This window comes from Cynocephalus volans, chromosome 1 (assembly GCF_027409185.1).
Source record: "Cynocephalus volans isolate mCynVol1 chromosome 1, mCynVol1.pri, whole genome shotgun sequence".
NCBI classification, from domain to species: Eukaryota; Metazoa; Chordata; class Mammalia; order Dermoptera; family Cynocephalidae; genus Cynocephalus; species Cynocephalus volans.
The window spans coordinates 173,696,908-173,719,668 of NC_084460.1; the positions used below are offsets into that span (position 1 = coordinate 173,696,908).

Here is a 22,761-nt window from a genome sequence, read left to right on the forward strand (position 1 = left end):
AGTAAATCTAAGCTTCCATGCAATCCACTGATATGACTCAATTAAAATTAAAGAATAAAAAGAGAAAATGCAAATAATTTCATTTAACCCTGCATGTGAGTTAATATGCACATATTGTCCTTTTTCCCTCATAAGATGAGTTTCAACAAATTAGTTTATTTAATGTTTATAAAATCAAATATAAAAATTTTGAATTTCTCCTTTGGATTTGTTCTTTGACTAAACATGTTAGTCATAATTTTATTATTAAGCATTCTTTTCCTAATAACGCACAGATAGAGATTCAGTGTTTATTACTACATTTTGATAGTTTAATACTTCTTTGGCAGTCAGACATTGCTACAGGCTAGACTGTAGTATTTCCTAACCTGTATTTCTGTTCTGCTCTTCAATGAATAGTGGTTATCTGGGCCTTCCATTCTATCTCTTTGGAAAGGTTTAAGATGTTGTAACACGTGTGCCAATGAAATGGATGCACATACTTTCTCTTTTTCTTTCCCTGCCAATTGTTATAGTGCCATCTATTTGTCCCCGTAGTTGTACCAATACAGAATATGTACCTTATGTTTTAAGAGACCATCAGGCACTTCAGTGTAGTCTGAGTGACATTTTGGTCAAGTCCAAGTTAGATATTCTTCATAAATAGATTAAAATTTCTATAAAAGAATTTATAGGATTTGCCCAAATGCCTCCAATAGCAGAGCTAGTTTGAACTTGGAACACTTCCTATTCTACATCAGGATTTCTCAACCCTGGCACTATTGACATTTTGAGCCAGATAATTCTGTATTGTGGAGGACTGTCCTGTGCATCCTAGAATGTTCAGCAGCAACCTTAGCCTCTACCACTAGATGCCAGTAGCAGCCCCCACCCTTAGACATAAAAAAAAGTTAAGACATTGCCAGAAATGCACTGTGGAGAAAGTCACCTCTGGTTGAGAACCACTGTCCTAGATATTTAGACTGTTTGATTCTCTTCAGTCCATGGTGACCTGATAGGATATTTTATTGCTTAAATTTAAAAGACAATTTAAATGGCAGATACATCGTGGTATGTCTTATCCAAAGTGTACTGAATGGACAATTTTCTCCCTTTCTTTTATAATCATTCATCGTATTTTAAAAAACATTTTTGTAGACAACTTCAAAATATGTATATTTATAAATTACACTCATATATTTCTGCATTACTATATTATGTATGTGTATTATAACACACAGAGGTAGTAAATTTTAAATGGTAAGATAAAAACAAATAAAATTCTATTATTTCCTGCCAACACCCCAGTGAATCATTTTTTTTATATTCCCTGGCTGAACACAATTTGGATATCACTCTTCTAAGATGTAGTTCGGTGCTTTTCCACAATGTAAAAATGGCATGGGTAAAGGTGTCTAACAATTACTAAGCATCTGCTCTAAGATAAGCATGGAGTAGGTGCTGTTTTCATTTGGTCTTTGCAAAAATTTTATGAAGTTGATACTATGATCTTCTCTTAAGAAAGCTGAGGATCAGAAGGGTCAATGAATTTGCCCAAATTCACCAGCTAATATGGAGCCAGGATGCAAACCAGTTTTATTGGTCTCCAAAGCTCTTTTTCTTTGGATTATACAACTCACAGTTTATTTCACTTTTTGCTAATATCTACAATATGGATGATCCTTTTTAAGACTTTGAACTTTCATGGGCTTGGTTATAATATAAGGAAAGAGAGATAAAAAAATGAATACAACATACAGTTTTCCCTCAGGAATTTTCAGTCAAGGGAAATGACATATATACAAACATAAAAAAGAAAGGGGTAAGTACTGCAAGAATTGTGAGAATAAATTGCTATAGGAATTCAGAAAAAGGAACTAAGTGATCATTTATTGGCTAGGTGGGCAAAAAATTGATGTGAAGAGGGATTTACATATGCATTCCTAAATTTAAAAATTGATATGCAACTTTATATTTCTCTGTATTTTATGGCTATTGATATCTATCTACCACACTGTAGTGATTGCGTTTTTATGACAGACACTTAACATATTTTAGTCATTCCTAACACTGGTAATTTATGTCTTCTCTCTCTTATTTATCGTTGCCAGTCTTGCTAGAGGTTTGTCAATTTTATTGATATTTTCAAAGAATAAGCTTTTGGCCTCATTATTTTTCTCTATTGTTTTTGTTTCCAGTTTCACTGATTTTTGCTTTAGGTTTATTTTGTCCTTTTTTTAGTTTCTGAAGATGAAAAATTAGATTATTGATTTGAAACCTTTTTTTTAATGTAAGCATTACATGCTATAAATTTCTCTCTAAACACTGCTTTAGTTGCATTCCATATATCTTGTATTTTCGTTTTTGTTCAGTTTAAAGTGTTTCTGAATTTGCCTTGAGACTTCCTGTTGACCCATGGATTATTTTCATGTACTGTTTAATTTTCAAGTGTTTGGAAATTTTTCTCTTAACTTTCTGTTGTTGATTTCTAGTATAATTCCATTATTGTCAAATAACATACTTTGTTAATTTCAATTTTTATTTTGTGACCCAGAATATGGTCTATCTTAAGGAATGGTTCATCAAGGCACTCAGAAAAAAATACCTTCCTTCTAGTTTTGTTGGGTGGAATCTTCTGTATGTTTCAATTAGATCCATTTGATTGATGACACTGTTAGATTCATTTGATGGATGATATTGATGTTGATCTCCTTAGCACTGGTTCCCTGGGGCAACACTTTTTGGTTTTCTGGCCAAGACACAATGGGCTTTGTTTACTCTACTCTTTGCATATCTCCACAAATGGGCTTATCGCCTAGGTTGAACAGTGGGAGGATAAAGAGAAAAAAAGCAATGGGGATTACCTTCCTGGTACTACATCATTCTGATCAGAAAGGAACGTTCCTTGTTTGCAGTTTTAGGTTCCTGTTGGGTCCTATTCCTATCATTATTATTGCTGCTGCTGCAACAACCAAAAGCTCACTTGGGAACTGGAACACAAAAGAACAAAGAAAATATACTGGGTTATTTCCCCCACTGTCTTTGAGCATGGAGACCTTGCTCACTTAGTCAGAGCAAGAAGGCTCCTTCTGCAGCTCTGTCTGTTCATGTCCTGAGGCCCACTTATATGTTTTGGGCTATATTTAGTCCAGAGTGGGGTAAACAGAGAGAAAAAACTGGTAAATTCATGGCTAGTTAGGCAGTACTTCAAATTTTGATCTTGTTCTTCCATCCGCCTTCTCTAATTTACTTTCCATAGTCCTGAAATAGCTACTTCAGGCATTCCGTCTAGATTCTATGGCTGCATTCAGTGGGTGGCGTGTGCTTTCTCCATCTTATCTAGAACTGGAACCAACTCTTACAACTAAAGATAATGAGACCAAAGCTATTTTACCACCAACACTAAGAAAAATGTATAACATAGATAATAAGCTGGCTGTGTAAAGCAAACAGGCTGAATAAAAATCTCATTTTAGAATTGATAGACCTCAGCTGATCCTTGCTATGAACAATGACTTTTTATTTGGCATGCCATCTGGCATTTCATTTGCTACTGCTGAAAATACTTTCAATCTGACAATTCTTGCAAATGTAGGTTATGTACAATATCATCAGAGGCAAGTCGTTGCCCTTTTTATTTTTGTAAGTCTTATAAGGACTGACTTACATTGAGAGAACTGCTGATTAACACAGTTTTTAAAAAAGCCTAATCAGGGCAATTTGAAACTGTTACATGCAGAGGCAACTCAAATCTATAGAGTACTGTGATCACTCTGCTGATATGGTCAGCAGTTACAACACTGGTGTGTGCATTCATTCCTGACATATTATCCATAGAGATGAACTGGACATATGCATAATATATATTTCTGAAAAGTGGTGAAAAAAAATTTTCGAAAAGGGAATTAATTGGAACTCTATATAATGAATCCTTTTGTAAAGCAAATCATCACTGCCTGATTTTTGATATTTGTGTAATTTTTTTTCATAAATCAGGCTTATATATTTTTATTTAGATTTGTTTTCCCTGTTTCAGAGTTGGTTTGTCCCTCTAACTCCCAGGTCAGCCTGGGGCAACATGGCAGATTTGTAAACCTGATGCACATCAAGTTTGGGGCTATACTATGCTTTTAACAACTACTGGGCAGCAGGACACAGTACTTAATTAGCTGCCTTTGCAGTCATCAGACTAAAGTCACATTTGATTAAGAGGGCCATTTATTTCACTCAAGGCTGAGAGTGAGCTCCTAAGGAGAGGCAGGTGGCACTGTCCTGTTGATGAAGTCCAGAGCGCCAGGGACAGAGCCTCTCACCAGAAAGGACACTCAGTCACAGACTTTCCAAAGAAAAGAAGAGAAGTCACTCTGCTCCCCATCTATTTCCTTTCCCCCCCAAATCTGGATGTTTTTAAAGCCCAATGTTTTCATTAATGACAGGAAAATTCTGTACAGCCTTCATAAGTGCTTAAATGTACAAATATATCTTCAGCTCAATTATGAGAGAGAGGCACATTGTTACTATGATTCTCTCTTTACACATTAACTGGGGCTCAGTGATATTAGGGGAACTAACAGTGTAAAGAAAGAGGAACTCAAACCCAATTTTTCTAAATCCAAACATTTATGGTCTTTCTTCTACAACCTCCTATGATTAAAATTACTGTTAACTAAGAATAGAATCACAAAAAATTGTTTCCTGTTTAATTCTACCTGACAAAGGACTGGTATTTTGACTGTACTCTCAAAGTAGAGTTTTCAGCATTTATTTGATAAACTTAGATTCAGATATTTTCCTATGTTTAATACTTCAGAGGCTGATCTTGAACTATTCCTTGTGTTTGTAGAGGGAAAATGTTGTATCAACACTGTAGAGTTGGTTATTTGCAATCACAGGTCGCACTTATTTTTTGCAAAATGCAACATACAGAGATAGAATTCTACCTCACCTTTTGACAGTGAGAATTCATACAGAAATGTTTAAGGTAATTTGTCATAGTTTTTATATTTTTGTCAGGTTTGTGCAAAGGCATAAAAAAATTCTACTTATTACCTGTAAAGCCTCCTTTCTTCCTCCCCTTTCCATAACAATGAATATAAAAACTACTAATTCCATTTGGCTCTGATTTAAATAGCTAAAGCTTTCACCCGTGGCACTTTCCAATGGAATCCTATTACACTTTACGAGGTTATCATTGCCCTCTGAAATTTTCATTAGTTATGGGTGTGTTCCTCCTAACATTTTGCAGTTGGGAAACATTGTGTTCTGGGCTACAGCTGCCTGCCAGAATTCATCCAGTACAATGGTATAAAAATCACTGGATGTGTGTAATTCTTCCCTCCTCAACTTTATCAATAAAAAATTTTCTCTCCAAAAATTATGGAAGTGAATAGAGTTGCATAGGAGCCTGTTGCCTGAAGAGTCATAGGCTGGTAGATCAGATTGCCTCATCGATGGAGCACATTCACCCTGGAAACTTGACAAGAGCTTAAATCCTTATAATCAAATTGGCAGTTCAATTCTAGCCCCTATCATCTGATTATCATTTATCATAAACAGTGAGGTTCGAAAGTGATGACTGACTCCATCCCTCCTTTTACTTTCTAATCATACCTAATCTGTATTCCATGAAAAGATATTCTTGGCAACCAATAACATTATTCAAATTAATATTTGATTTTTCTAAGAACATATTTATCCAGATGATGCATATTAATTTAGAACCCACAAAATGTCAGGTTTTTCATGTTTAAATGCAGGATCGACCTATGTTTAAATGATCCATTATGGATTGTTCATTCTGTTAGGCCCTGTAGCTTGATGGTGAGTTGGCAGACTGGTTTTCTGTGCTCTCAGGTCTGGAGTGTGGGAGAGCAGACAGATAATTCAGGAACTTGAATATACTGATAATAATAGAGTAGAGAATAGATAACACTGTGGCAGCATATAGGAGGGAATTTAATCCAGATATTGAGGGTAAAAAAAAATCTTCCTTGAGAATATGCTCCTAAGGTCTTCATAAGGATTATAATGAATTTTTTCTATTCATTGCATCTTAAAACCTTCTTCAGATCTTCAGCAGCCAGTGGAGAACAGCAAAACAAGGTCAAACGCATCTAGTTTTAGACACTAGCTCAATACATAGCAGCAGCTGGTGAAACTGGACAAATTAATTCTGAGCCTCACTCTCCGCATCTGGATAGACAGGAATAATACCTGGGTCACAAGCGCTATTCTGAAGATCAATAAACTAACATATTTTGAGCATCTAGGACAGAGAATGCATTAAATAAATGGTAGTTCCCTTCACTCTAACAATCCCTGCCTTTTCTTTTACAATACCTAACTGTGATTTCAGTGCAATTAAGGTGGCTCCCCAAGGCATGGAGAAGAGGACCGGACCCCACTCCCACAACCAGGTACACTGCGCCAGTGCCGCAGGGCCCACCCAGGGACCCGAGGCATGGAGCCAGGTACCAGACACTCCTCAGAACTAGGCACATCACCAGCACCAAGGAGTATGCCAAAAACATCACCTCCATGTGGGTGGCCCACCACAGCCACCACGACAACCATGGCTGCTGCAAAAGCGGCTAGACACCACAACCACCAGGCAGATGGTCCACCAGCTGCTGGAGTACACTGACACAAGGAGAGTCACCAACAGAGATAAAGAAGAGGATGTCTCTCTTCACAAAGCCTACTTCAGAGTGACAGAAGAAGCATTTGCTCTATGATAATATTGAGGGACCTGATCACACCTCTCAGCATTGGACAGATCATCTAGGCAACAAATCGACAGAGTAACCATTATTCTTTCAGAAGGAGAGAAGAAATCTAGGGTAATTAGAGGGGAGAGGGGGGAGGGAGAAGAGTATGGGGAGAGATTGGACAAGGGGCATAAAGAATAATTACGATTTGTAACAATATATATGCTAGTAATATTGATTTGATCAACATATGTCAATGTTGAACCCCAAAAATATGTATAATCAATTTTGATTCAATAAAAATAAAAAAATTTAAAAAAGGTAGCTCCTAAAACCTGGAATATATGACCAGATGTGAGTTAGACTGTTCTGGATATAAAGTAAATAAAGATGGTTCCTTACATAAACTGTTTCGTTATGTCAATGAATTCAATTCAGAATGAACTGAAATATCATGAATTCTGTATTTGTATAACATAAACACAAAAAGCAAATAGTAGAAGAAAATAAAGGCATTTATTGTCTCCACCACCAGGGGAGGTGTATCCAGGTGATTAGTGAAGGACAGGTCAGTTTTGATAGAGGTGGAGGAGGCTGAAATAGCATCCACATGCAGAAAGGGGAGAAATCACGGTGTATTCCTGACTTTCCCTGGGGCTCCATCATTGCCTTGCTGCCTTATACCTCTCTTCAGAACATTTCATTCACTCCCACACAGCTTTTCAACTCTAGGCTTCCTACTCTCAAATCTATATGTGATGCTCTGTGTTCTCCACTGAGCTTCAGGTTGGTACATCCCACCAGCTGAAGGTTCCCTGAATTTGGTTTACAGCCTATTGGCCTTCCCCTATTCAACACATTAAAAATGGAATTGATTCCCATCTCTGAACCTTCCTGATTTCTTCCCATTAGCTCCCAGGCATATCATCCACCCAATCATCCAAAGCAGAAACTTCAGAATTAATTGGGACTTGTTCCTCTCATTTTGCACCAATCCCTAGCCCCCACCCATCAGTCCTCAGCATTTCTATCATTTCATCCTGGAGCAAAAGACACTCACAAATAGCGCCGGCCCTTACCACCCAAGTGTGCTTGGAGGATGGTCAGCATCGGCATTGCCTGGGAGTTTGCTAGAAGTGCAGAATTGCAGGCCCCACCCCAGACCTACCAAATCAGAATCTGCACATTAACAAGGTATCCAAGTGATTCCATTACAACCACACCAAACTTTTTCATTGTTTTTTCCTTTTTTTAATTATAAAGATTTTCAAACATAGAAACACCCACATACCCCCCACCCAGGTTTATTACATGTCAGTAATTTAAAACCTCTGCTTCAGATGTTTAATTTTTTATGTTAAAAAATCTTAGAGTTGAAGGCCACCTCCCCACATTCCCCCTAGGGTGAACAACTTATCCCAGTTTGCCTGGGATGATCCAAGTGCAGCACTGAAAGTCCTACACCTCCGGAAACCCCTTAGTTGCGTGCCATACTGAAACTCATGTGTACCTTCTCTCCTTTACATATTTACACATTCACCACATGCACATGTTTTAATAATACATGGAATTATTTTACATGTTTAACTTTAAACAAATAGTAACTTGCACATTCTTTAGTTAGCTCTTCTTCCATAGCATTACCAGTTTTAAGATTTACTATAATGATATACTAAGATGCATTGATTTATTTGCATTGCTGTATCCTATTACATCGTATGAAAATACTCTATCCATTCTCTTCTGGTGGAAATTGAGGTAGCTTCCAATGTTTTGTTATTTTAAATAATGTCAACCAACATCAAAAATGTGTCCTGTGCACATCTGGGAATTTTCTAGGGAATATGTCTTGAAGAGGTATTGCTATATCCTAACATATGCCCATCTTCAGCTTTGCTAAATAGGGTCAAATTGCTTTCCAAGTGTTTATAATAGTTTATGTTCTCACCAGCAATGTAAAGACCTTTTTATCTTGTCCACATTGCTTGGTACTATCAGACAGGGAGTGTGGTGAGTTCGATGGGTGTGAGATGGTATTCATTGCTTTAAATTGATTTTCCTTGCTTTAGTTAGCCAGGTGGAGCACCTTCCATATGTTCATGGCCCTTCCCATTTTCTGCACCATCACTTTCTTTGTGCACACACATTGCCTGTTTTCATACGGAGGCATTCTAGATACTAAGCTTTTGTGAATCATATGAATTGCAAGTATTTTCTCCGAGTGGGGGATTTGCCTTACATTTTTATTTAGGAATTTTATTGCCCTATGTATTTAAAAGATTTTTAAACATTCAGATGTAATTTACATACCATGAAACTGACTATTTTAAAGTGTACAGTTGAGTGGCTTTTAGTATATCTCTTCTTTTACTGTTTAGGCTTTTTCTTTCAGTTTAGAAATCTTTCCTATCCTGATACCATAATGCCATTCTCCACCCCCTTTTATCAGTTGTAAATATTTAGTCTGATAGGAGTGGATTTTTGGATGTGGAGTGATGGATTGATCTAGTTTAATTTCTATCCATATGAATAGCTAATTGTTTTAGCATTATTTATTAAGTAATCTCTCCACCTCCACTGGTTTGTAATGCCATTTCTGTTATCTATCAGGTTCCCATATGTACATGAGTCAGTTTCTAAGCTCTATATTCTTTCGATTTATCTGTGAACCTGTATCACAGAATTTATTTTCCATAACTTCATAATAAATCTTGATGTCTGTAAGGCATGTTTTCTCACCTTGCTCTTTTTCTTGTCTCCTCTTTTCAAGTCCTCTACTGTCCCACATAAACTTTAGGCCCAGTGTGTCAAATTCAACCAAAAACGGTCCTGTGGATTTTGACTGGAAGCACACTGAATTTACAGATAGTTCAAGAAGAATTGACATATCCCAATATTGACATCCTTACAACATTCCCATTCACAACTGAATATATCTCAATTTCCTTAGGTCTCTCTTTCATCACTTGAGATTTTTATGTATTTACATTAGTCCAAAGATGCCATGCATATATTATTATTGGATTTCTTACTAGGTATCTTACAGTTTTTAATGTTGTATTGAGATTTATTTACAGACATACTTCTTGCATTTTCTGATCTGAGTGTTGCTGGTACATATGAATAAACTAATTTTTGTACAGTGACCTTATATCCTGCCATCTTGGTGAACTCCATTAGTTTTTATAGTCTAAGGAGTATTGACAATCATATCATTTATAAATAATAGCAATTGAGTTTCTTCCTTTTCAATTCTTATTACCCCTTATTTATTTGTCTTGATTGCACTGGCCAGGACTTCCAGTACAAGCAGAACAATGCTGAACAGAAGTAGTGACAGACACGAGCTTATCTTCTTGTTGCCTTTAAAGGGAAGGGTTATAACATCATACCATTGCATACAGTGGTTTTGTTTTTTTTTTGGTTTGTTTTGTAAGATATTTATTAGGTTAAAAAAAGGTTCTCTATATTCCTAGTTTGCTAAGTGTTTTAACTCTGAGTAATAAATTTTATCAATTGCTTTTCTTTTTGGGATTGATCTTAAAATTACTCATCTTCAAGAAGCCTTCCCAGCACCCTAAAGTTGGAGTAAAAGCTGCTTCTCCCTGATTGCACTGCATTTTGTGCATTCCACAGCAGTTTAAACTATCTCCAGTAACTTCCAAACAACTCAAGGGCCAGAATCATGTTTAGTTTGTGGCTATATCCCCCAGCACCTGGCGTAATCATTGAATATCTCTGCACATAGTTGTAGAAATAAATTATTGGGAATATGCTCTAAAAACTTCATTTATTCCTTCCTAAAAACAAATTATGTTTCTGACAATTAGGCTTAATTTACAAAGGCAATTAGAATAGAATAGAAATTTGACTGAGAAAAGTTTTACTTACACATTTGTATTTGTTCTGAATAAAATAACCCATAAAATGTAAATACATGTCTTCCGAGAAACACTGACTTTCTTTTTAAGAGCAAATATACATATGCAGATATCTAAAACTCTTCTCAGTCAGATTTATATTTAATAAATCGAGTTTATATTTATTTTAGCATTATATTACTTATCTTTGTGTCATTATTACAACAAAAATAAAACTCCTATGAACTTTGACTTGCTCAGTATGTACTATTCAGAGGTGTTTTTTCATATGTAAGTACTAAGATTTTTAAAGTTAAATGAACTTAAATGATGTTTTTACCAATGCCAAAGGCCTTTTAAAATGCAATATGTTTCTGTCAGGGTTTGAATAGCCTCACAGGTTTAATTCAGAACACTCAGATACTTAATGATCATAGGACCTCAAATGCCTTTTGAAAAAATGAAATCTTTATCTTCTAACTCAGTTTTGCTTTCATGCATAGCCCGGCTCTAAAATCACCACTGTGATATTTATTAACTGTCTTTACAAAACTGTGGGTAATATATCTTTTAAATTTCATTGAGAAGAAAAGAAACTTAATCCCACCAGGATCTCCATTATTAGTTCTTCCTCTTGATTTTTTTCCTGTGGGGATTTTATATTGGCCAGATGGTGCTCTGAAGAATTCTTAGAAAGATCAGCATTTTACAATGGCAAACTGAAAAAGCAAAGATCTATTTTTGAGTTAGAGTATTAAATACTATATCTTGTCATCTGGCTAACTCTGTCCAAACTAGTCAATGGTTCATACTCAACTTATATGTTTAATTATTCTCTTACTCACATAGCAGAGTACCTTCCTTTTTAGTAAAGTCCTGTTTTTAGTTTGTTGCGTTAAATAATTAGCCTACTCAACTGCTCCCTCTATTTCCTTGAGTTCTATCAATTCTAAAGAGTGCAATACAAATCAGATCTTTAAACTGGATCCATTCTGTAAGGAATGTAAATTAAATTCCATCAGCAGCAAAAATTTAAATATCTTTTTCCATATTCATCACAGAATATTTATCTTCCATGGAGAAGAGTTGCTGAATGAAATGTCTGAAAATCAATCTGGTGGGAAATTGTTTATTTCTCTAAGTGACCTAATCCTTATTTTTAAACATTCTGACACTTCTAATCTTCAAGTAGTTGTCCTGATGGCCAAAACTTTCTTAAACGGGGAAATAATTACAAGGTTACATGTTCTATCATAAATAGCTCCAAATAGTGTAACATCCTAAGGTGTGCATTCCAAATCTTTTGTGTGTGGAATAAATAAAAACAACCTTTATTTGGAGCTGTTCCACCTTTGTCCATTGTCTTGGTGGTGTCAAAGAATTTGTCTTTTCTATATAAAACCAAGTATTTTGTTTATATTTATATCCAGAAAAGTACTGAGTTATTTCGTTTTAGTTTTGGTAGGAATGGCCAATAAAAGTATGTTGGTAAGGACCTATATTTTGTCTTATCTGCTTATTCCTACATTATATTCAAAGTTTAACATTCTCCCTCTAGCTACACTGAACAACATGGGTTTTCCCAAACTGATCATTTCCTTTCTTATATGTTCTTCTTTGTATGCGAGAGTCTCTGGAATGCATTTCCCTTTCTTCATTGTCCACATACTTAAATATCTACTCTTCCTTCAAAACTGATCAAATCCCACGTTTATGAGGTTTTCCCAAAACCTCTCATTCTAAACACACACACACACACACACACACACACACACACACACACACACACACACACACACACACAACTTAGTTGTTTTCTCTTTCTGGTCCTCCAATAATACTTCATAGATTAGCTCATTGAATTAAAATAATTTGTCTACACTCTCTTCTCTTAGTAGGTTTTGAGTTCTTGGAAGTCAGGGTACATCATTTATTCATTTTGGATCCCAGGACCTAGTCCAGCTCTGCCATGGTAACAGGCACTCAACGTGCACTTATAAATAACTGACTGATTGAACTGTACCTGCTGACTACTGTGAAAATTATTCTTAAATTTTAGAAGACAGCACTATGATTCTCCTATAATAAAGTCAGTATCTGTGACCATAATGACCAAAAGCGGATGTGCTATGTTTTAAGTTTTTCATGAGACAGAAATAAGTCTTAAAATTCCTAACTAAAATTTTTAAAATGGGAGGAGTTTTAATTTATTTGCCAAAATTAACTCTAATTTAGAATAGAAAACATCTAGAAAGGTGGGGAGACTGAGCAAAATAAGACTTTTCAACTAAAAGATAAATTTAAAGTTAGCTCCTGTGATTTCTTTAAAAATGAATCTGAACAGTTAGTTTGAAAAACAGCAAGGGCGTTATAGTAAACAGAATTAAGGGCAAAACATCTCTCCTCAACTCTGATTATTTTAATGGTGAGTAGCAGGAGGCCTCAACTTCAAGAAAGGTTAAGTGGACCTAACCTTACCAATTTATGAACAGTTTAGAATGACCCGAATTAAATTTTGTACTCTTTTTAGCTCATTTTAAACAGAGCTAACATTTTTGTTTTGAAAACAAACAAAAATATAAACCAAATTATAAGCAAATTGTAGTTATGATTGTGTTTATTGCTTTCTTCCTAACTACTCTTCTGATAACCACAAAGATTGAACTTTCTGTTAAGACAATTAAAATGATTTTACTCAGAATATCCTGGATACTTAAAAGAGAGGGAGCATACATTAAGGAGTTCCAAACAACAATATTTGAAAACATGTACATGAAAGAACTCCTGTAAGTATTCTTGGAACTGATTTTTTCTTCAACTTAAAAAAAAAAACAAAAAAAGTTTTGGGGTGGAGTTAAGAACTCTTTTCAACTGTTAAACAATAACTGGAAATCCTGAAAATGTACTCTTCTTTATCCAGGGGGGGAAACACTTTAAAGTTTTTTTTTTTTTCCTAAGAATTGTTTAGCAAGGGATTTACTCAGTAGTTTCTATTTCTATTTTGAACAGAAAGTTCAGTTTTACTGCCTGAAATATAATACCATCTGTATTTATTTGCTCTTCCAAAACACAATTCTTTTTAAAAAAAAAAAAAAAACATAACAGGCACATGGTCCTAATAAACCAGATAAATGTATTAACTCAACTAATTCTTTAGTTTAACCCAACTAATTCTTTAGTTTAACCAATGGTGAAATTAGTTAAAGATCTAGAATATATACCATACAAATGTGAACTTCATTGCAAATGTAAATCATATAAAGCATATCTATAAATTTAATTTTTAAAAATATCCTGAATAATTAGTAATTATGTGTTCTCTATAAATATACCAGGGTAGAAGTAGCTATGAGGTGAGATATAGGAGCACAATTTACCCCATAATGTAGTTAGTGGTCAGAGAAATGGGCCAGGAGCAGAAGGACCAAAGAATCAAGGAATCACTTTGACCTCATGTTCCCCAAACCCATTCCACCTGCTGGATCCCTCACACATCTACCTGGAACAGCAGCATCTGGCTGTTAAAATTCATATTTATTAATAATGTATTTTAAATGACCTTAAATACTGTCAAGTGATATACAACTGTAAGCATCATTATATGTTTATATTTGAGCTGATACATTCCAGTAAAAAATCATTCTGGTAGTTTTCTAATGTAGGAAGTGAGCTTAATCTCTTTTCCAACAAATCATTCATGAGGAAAAATTTAAACATTTTATTTAGGTTGTTTGTATTTCAAAGAATGCTTAGACTACATACATCATTATTTTATCACAGCCTGACATTTCTTTAATAGCTATAATAGTCTTCTAGAGCATCTCGAAGTATGATTTTTGGGGCTATATTCAGAGAGACATGATTTCTAATATCAGCCCCAACACTAATTCTAGAAAGTTTATGTGGTGCCAGGTTTTCTATTCTCATGAAATGGAGGATGTGTTATAAGCCGTCTCAATGGACACATGTCCCTAAAATAGCCAGGCACGTATGACTTAGAGCTTAATATTTCCTGTTTCCACTTGAGCCTTCATAGGGCACGAGTTAAGCAGAACTGTTTGGGAACAGAACATTTCTCAAATCATCCTGATAGTCACTTGAAGAACAAAAACAGAAGAGGACAGAGGCTAGACTGCTGCCACTCTCTGAACGTCCTGGGGGATTTTGACTCAAGAAATTCTTATGTTCCTAATTCTCTACCTTTTATTTTTCCTCAACAGTGTGTTCCTCTCTGGAGGAACTGACAAGCACTATTTTCCAGACATACAACCCAGAAGGCAGGTCCTGCTTCCACATTTCCCTTTGCCCAGAAGCAGCTCTAAAATAAATTCTTAATTTGTTACAGAGAAATGCTTAACACATTCTAGGTGTATACATTTCTCTCTCTCTCTGTGTGTGTGTGTGTGTTCTGTTATTTATCACTTTACATTATTCATGCCTCGCTTTTCTTGGACTCTAAATGTGTTTCCTGAAGTTGCTTTATATGTGTTATGTAGAGAACTGACATTTCATATCTCGACTGTTCTTTATTCATAGCCTCTCTTTGCCCTGACATCTACCAGATGCGTCAGACAAATTAATACGTAGATGGCAAAATAAACTGGTCATACTTAAATAAATTTTTACTCACAAATCTTTCAACAAAGCAAACAAAAACATATCATTAACAACATTAAAAAATTATCAATAATATGAGTATGGTCTACTTAAAACATTATTTTAGTACACAAAATTAAGCAATACAAGAATACTTTTTCACTAATAAAGGCAATTTATTTTGTATATTAATTTGCATATTTTGTCAAATAATATAACACACTAGAGAGTGATGTGATGAGTATTTAATGTCTCCAGTAAAGATTTTATGTCAAGTACCAATCTTAAAGTCTCTTGCCCACATCCCTTAGTATTTTTTGAAAGCATAAATGGACAAGGGAAATATTGCCAAATTTGACCAATACTTACGAGAGAATATTCCCAATATAGGCATAGTAGGAGCAACAGTAGGGCGTGTTTCCATCGCAGCAATAAGATCTGCAGTCTTTGCCACACTGAGCAAGACAATCATCTACAAAATAAAAGCCACAAAAGAGCAATTACAGTCGTGAAATCACGGCTTCATGAAAAATTATTCTATTTCATATCTTAATTGATCATGTTTCTTTAGTATATCTAGATCTTGTTTTGTACTCAGAATTCGAAAACGTATGTAAGGGTCTAAACTGGCCTGTCTTCCCCATTAGACTCTAAGCTGATAAAAGCAAAGACCATTCTTGAGTCTCCTGCACCAGGCACCTCAGTTGGTAGTCTGCATTGGTTGAATGAGATGATGAAGGGAGGAATGAATGAATGATTCAACTAAGCATCATTCAATTTGTCAGTAGAGTTCCTGTGATAATTTTTAAATTAAAAGTGTTCTGACTTTAAGGTATTATATTCTCAATTAACCCCAATTAATAGAAAGGGTTACTGACATGGATAATATCAAACAGGGATAATTTTAAAATAATGTGCATTTTCCATGACAATGCATTATACACTTTTCTTTTTATACCATTTTTTACCTTCATAATTACAGTATGCATACATATGGTAACATAAATAAGTCTACATCCTGTTAACCCATTTGAGTTGGAAGATAATGAGTTAGTTACAGAAGTAGTTCCTGTAGATAATTAATTTGTGAATAAGAGTTTAATGTCTGATTAAAGAATCAATAAGCTATAAAGTAGCACTATGTGAAGAGGGCAAAGGTACTTTCTAATTAAAAGGATATGTTGGAGCAAACCAAACCAGATTACTATTTTTTTTGGTATATTTTTTCAGTAAAGAAAATTATATCCAAAATGTTCAATGAAAATTACCCTATCTTTTCAAAATTCTTTATTCTGCCTAAATGATTTATGTTTAACAAGTTAAGGTTATCATTGATTTATACAGTAGTATAAATTATGATGGATATGTGAGTTTCAGACATATAACTAGAAAAACATTAAGTTCAATCTGATAATTTAAGTTGTATGCTCAAGAAGCACAAAATTGAGTTATTGCCAACTCAGTTCCTGAAAGTAATATCAACTATTATATAAATTACATAAAATTTTTGCTTTTCTATCAAAGTTATAACTAGAAGTACAAATGTCATATTTATGTCTAGATGTCCATGTAATTGATATATCTAGAAAAGAAAATTTACAGTGCTTTTAAGTCACCCTCTTGCCAAGATGATTCTTTACAAAGAGACATGGTAGCAAAGGTAGCAAAGTTCACTGCCTTCATGGCTTTTGTGGAACTAGTGAAAAAGTTCACATTTTTTCCCCCTCAATTTTATTTCCACATAATAGAGTGATAATCACCAATCTCGAGGTTTTCCTCTGGACTGTGGTAAGAAGTGAGAGGGAAAAATAATTACCTTTGTAAGACTGAATAACTCTAGTTAAATTCACTTTTAAATTTTTAAGACAGAAACACAATCTAATGACTTAAATCCAAAGAGGAAGCTAGTATATTGACATCATATGCTTTTTTGCAGAGCATGTCATACTTTTTAAGGCTACTTATTTTATAGTTTTCTCAATGAAAAAGTTTTCCATAGCTCTCATTATTAGTGCTGTTTAATTTATTCAAATATTTAGACTGGTCTTAGCAGTAATGTTTTGTTTCACATTCTTAAAAGCCATTCAGATGGTGAAAGAACTAATGTCCCCGTATTCTGTCAGAGAAGACAACCAATGTATAAATAATTTCATAGGTTCCTTTTGAACGATGCCCAGGACAGTGACATCTTATTAAACCCTCCATGAATATCTAAGATTCAATTACTACCATTGTACTCCAATTACTACTATTATAAGGACATGGTGTTATCAAAATATTTTGAGCCAATGTTACAGGAAACCAAGCCCAAAATCTTGTAGCCAAGAAGCTGGATTATACCTGTAACAAATACCTGGATCATGTCACACAGCGTTCATCATGTTTTATGGCATTTTCCAGTGCTCTTTTCTACTTCCCGGAATTATGCTACCAAAAAGGGCAGATTTAACAGTACAGCAAATATGTTCACAATCACATTTCCATACTGAGATTTTGACTACACCTCAAAGCTCAATTTGTTGTACTAGTTGCTTTCTCCAGCTTATTTGAGAATAATTCTATGAAGATCAACATTTGAACCATAGAGGAACATCTCACTTGTGAAAGAATGGAACGTTCCAGTTGTCCTCAAAAGATAACTAATACTACTTCTAATATCCAAGTTAATATCCCTGAAAATTATCCAGTTCAAACTTTCTTCAATGGCTTTTTAATGAAAGGCAAGATCTGGAAGACATTTCCCCAACTCCCCCCACTTCCTCCCCCTCCTTTAAGGAATGTGCAGTACAGGAAAATAATATCTGGCTTGAAGCACTTGCTTAGAAATGGCTCTTGCAAGCTAGAGCTAAGGATAAGAGAGGAAGGAAAGGGAGGGGACAGAAGTCACTGGCTGAGGCCCAGAAGGTAAAAACCTTGACCAAATCCTGTCTTTGTAGCCTGCAGTGGGAGTTGGACAATAATATAAACACTTCACTGGGTCTCTTTCCAAAAGTGACTCCACAGTAAAACACAATGGCTCGAGTACAGAAACCTTGCTCTTATTTGTTTAACCAAATGGTATGTAAATTTAATGCATTTTCTTTGGGTAAAATAATTCAGGTTATAGACAGGGCATCTACCTAGGTCTTTGTCCTATGAAATTGGCAATTCATTTAACAGGGTATCTGAACTATTTTTATTTCTGTGGTGCTCTGGCATCTAACCTCAGCCCTCACTTCTAACCAAAAGGTATAATCTGTAGTTGCATATACTCATCTCATAATGTTGGCCTTTGTTTACACTATACCTGTTCACTCCACTTCCTTTTGTCCAAGCCTCCCCTATACTTCAAAGAAATAGTTCCTGCAAGTCTTCCTCAATTCAATTTTCCTGAGCAAATATTTATTGAGCTCCTCTTATGGGCCAGAGTTTTATTAATCTTTGAGGATATTTTGCTGAGGAAAATAGACATCATCCACATGGAGCTTACACTCCTAAATCAGCAATAAGGTCCCCTCTTTTGAATACAAATAGCACATGATCATACCTCTCCTATGACACAGCCTTTCATACGTTAATTTATGGGCACACCTTACCTTCCGGAGAAGACTCAAAGCGTGACCTCTGTTCTATATCACTCAATATATCTCACTCAATAAATGTTAGGTGAATGCATATGGCGAGCATAAAAATGCCTCTGAAATAATAAGTCCAGGAATTAGCACCAAAAAATTTATTAGCTAAACATTTATTATCAAAGACAATAAGTCAACCTAGTACTGGCTTGCAATTACTTCATAGCTTACTAGGGAGGGATAGGAGAGCAATGAATGGAGTGAAACTTTCTAAACTAAACAACCTTGTTGCTGGCCAGCTTTTCTGGTTTCCTGAGCCCTGGGGGTTGGGCACCTAGTCATGGGGGAACTGGAAGAAGGGAGTGCAAAGGAATAGGGTTCAGTTCACCACAGGGAATAAAACAGACAAAAGAAGAAAATTTCTGGTTCAATGGAGTGGCCGAGTAAGGGCAAGGGAGAGCATTAAACAAAGTTATATTTGGTTTTTGCTCTTTTCTTACTTTTGTTTGCTTTTTAATAAGTAGATACATGGAAAGATCATCATTGCTTCAAAATAACCAATAGAGAAAATTTTTTATAAAACTAATATTAATGCAATTGATTCTGTTAGTCCCTCAAATTTTTATATTTAAGTAAAATAAATAAATGTTATGAACAGATTAGAATATGGATTGTCCTTATTAAATAGGAGGAACTTGTCCTACTTTTATGAATATCTGTATTAGAAAGTCAGCATTTTACCTATCATAAAATATGTTTAAAATGATAACTTCTAGACAGCCACTAATTTGCATTTCAACAAACAGATTGAAAATTTCTATAGAAGTTATGGTGATTCCTTTCTGACAAGCATCTTTTGATGCTCAGGTAACAACATTTAAGAATGTCTTCACTTCAGTTGCAGTATCTTTGTGAGTATCAAAAAGTAAATTTAAGTGCTATACACACATTCAGTACTGCAGGGTCATGGGTAAGCCTGTGATTTTGTCATAAGAATAGAGAGACATAACATTTTACAAATACCTTTGCTTTTTGCTCGCGCTGCTCTGTGAATTTGAACAGATACAAAGACCACATGTGTAATTAACTTTATACTTGAATAATTAACGAAAGGCCATTTAGGGCCCCATATTAATCACAAAACAAGAAAACTCTTTGCTTCATCAATTATCAGTAATTCTCACCAAGAATAATTGGAGGGAGAGAAATAAGATGCCTTTCACCTGTAAACAAGTGTTTACCCAAATTCACGAAAACAGATTAGACTCTGGATGAATTCGTGTCTCTCAGAAACCTTATAATTGAACTCAGCGCATCCAATCGCCCTGTACCACACTTGTGAATCTTCTAAAGAACGAAAACAAAGGTATAAAGCTTTTATTTCTAACAGGGAAGACCGTAATATTCAGAAAGCGGGAGGTGGAGGGTAGCCTATAGTAAAACAGAAAAGTCACCAGATTATTTTTAAACTTCAGCAATACCTCTAAACTTCACGTGCTTTGAAAAAAGCTTTGCTCCCACCCCTCAGCTCTCTCCTCCCCCTCTGAATCTTCTTGAGCCTCGGATACAACTGGATGCATTTTACGCCATCCAGAGAGTAAAATCCCCTAAAGGTGGGGTTGCAGTTTCCAATTTGCTTTGCCAAGACAGAGAAAAGGGAAAAGAAAAGCAAAAAAGGAAAAGTTAAAGGAAAGGAATAAAACAACAAAACCGCGTGAAGCTCGAGACGCGGATTCCAGCGCGCCGTTTCGGTTGTCGCCTGGAGGGGACCGTCCCCTCTTCGCCCTCCCGCAGAGGTCGCGGTCCGTCCCGCCCAACCGCGTTAGCTCAGGCCGTGACCCCAGCGCAGCCCCGAGCCCCCGCCGCTGTCCCGCCGCCCTCTGCCACTGACCTGCGTAGATAAAGAGCAGGACCAACTTCGGAAGCAAGACCCCTGGACGCTCGGGCAGCCTCGGCGCGTCCATCCAAGCCGAGGTTGCGCGCCAGGACAGACGGACAGACGGACAGACAGACTGGGGAGAGGCTGGGAGCGAACGGAGTGCCCGGAACCGGGAGGAGATGGGGAGGGTGGAAGACGATCAGATGGAGAGAGCAGCGCTGCCGAGAGCGGGGCCGAGCGGAGACCTGGCCATTGCCCCGGGAGCCTTCGGTGGGAGCCGGGCCGGGCGTGTCCCGGGACCGGCTGTGCTGGGGGCGAGGGCTCTTTGTCTCAGCCCACGGCGCTCGGGCACCGGACACGGCTGCTCTGGCGTCCTCGGTCACCCGGGATCACATTTCATCTCCGCGGGTGGCACCGACGCGGGGCAGGGGGCGGGGGTGCCCCCGACTCCTCCCTACGCTCCTGCTCTTCCTTCCATAGAGTGACTGGGGAGCGTAGCCCTCTCCTGAAGGAACTTTTTCCAACCCTTGGCTTCAGCTATCGCTGTGGTTTAGCCAGCTCCTTTTTCGTCCTGTCCTCTACTACCATTTTTCCTTTCTAAGCAATGGACGAAGAAGAACTTTGCTTTTTATCTTTAAACAAATGGAGGGAATTTTCAGGATTGAAGGTATTGGACAAAGAATGACCGCGAAGAAAACCCAGGAGAATTGAGAAGTACAGAAACAGTGTAAGCTATCTCTTCTGAAAGCTGATAAAATGTTTATTATTCTTGAATACCTGAAGCATTTTCAGTAAAGTCAGGGAAAACAAAACAAAGCAAGAATGCACACAGTCATTCCTACTGTTTGCACTTTCTGCAGTTATTAGCCTATGCAATCAGACAAGAGAAAAAAATGATTTGTAAAAATTGGAAGCAAAATTATTATTAGCAAATGAAATGCTTGTATATGTGTAAAGTCAAAGAGAACCAACTATAAAGCTCTTTTCTAAAGAATTATGTTTTCTTTCTTGTAAATAAAAATCAGAAAGTTCTCAATGTTATGCATGAAGGGAAAAAAAGACATGAATAGGTAAATCAAGATACTTCTCTTGACTAAGAAAATTCAGCATCATAAAGATAACAAGGTTTCCTAAGTTATTCTATAAGTTTGGGAACGAAACTGATCTCAATAATAACACCAACATGAATTTTTTCAAATTAATCTGATTCTAAAGTTTATGTGGAAAATTAGCATAAGGGTGTCTTCCTAAAAATGAGAGTAATGAATGGGATTAGCCTCAACAGATGTTAAATATATTATAACATCACAGTAATTAAAACAGTTTAGGTTAACACTGGAATAGATAGGTTCAGTGGAAGAGAATACAAAACTCAAAAGTAGACATAAATATGTGTAGCAATTTAATGTACAGTTAAAAAAATACTTTTAAAGGTAACAGAAGAAATGATGAGTTACTCAATGAATTATATTGGGACCATGAGTAGCCTGCTGTGGAGCCTTGTCTTCTTTCATCAAAATTAATTCCATATTAATTAAGTATTTAAACTGAAAGATGTAATTATGAAAATATTAGATAAAAAAGAGAGGATAACATTCAAATAATTATGGAACAGGGAAGACTTTTCTAAGCACAACCAAAAACTCAGAAACAGTAAAAGAAAGTATTCGCCAATTTGACTACATAAGAATTAAAACATTCTGTATATAACAGGTCAAGCACTTAACTGGCAAAGATATGTGCAATGTGTAGGTTAGACAAAGAAAGACCTAATACCTTTACTGAATGAGAAGCTTAAAAAAATCAGTTAGAAAAAGAAAAACAACCAATAAAAAACTGAGCAAAAATATTAACAGGAACTTCATAAAAATATGTATATAGCTACTCAGCCATTAAAAACGAATGAAATTCTGCCACTTGCAGCAACATAAAGGAGCTTGGAGAAAATTATGTTAAGTGAAACAAGCTGGGCACAGAAAAAAAAATACTACATGTTCTCACTTGTACATGGAAGGTAAAAAAGTTGATCTCATAGAAGTAGAGAGTAGAGTAGGGATTACTAGAGACTGGTAAGGGAAAAGGGATGATGGAGAGAGGGTGGTCAATGGATACAAAATCGTAGAAAGATAGGAAGAATAAGGATTAGTGTTCTGTAGCAATATAGACTACAGCTGAACAAAAAATTA

General features: G+C 35.9%; 1 protein-coding gene across 1 annotated transcript in view; it reads right to left on the minus strand.

Annotated features, from left to right (window-relative positions):
• CYYR1 (cysteine and tyrosine rich 1) overlaps positions 1-20,926 on the minus strand; it is a 103,556-nt gene extending 82,630 nt beyond the window's left edge. The window contains exons 1-2 of the mRNA XM_063077064.1: positions 20,588-20,926; positions 15,512-15,614 (exon numbers count right to left, since the gene is read on the minus strand). Of these exons, the coding sequence (XP_062933134.1) occupies positions 15,512-15,614; positions 20,588-20,660 (176 nt within the window). The 5' untranslated portion in view covers positions 20,661-20,926. The remainder of the gene's footprint in view (positions 1-15,511; positions 15,615-20,587) is intronic.
• Positions 20,927-22,761: the final 1,835 nt, after the last annotated feature.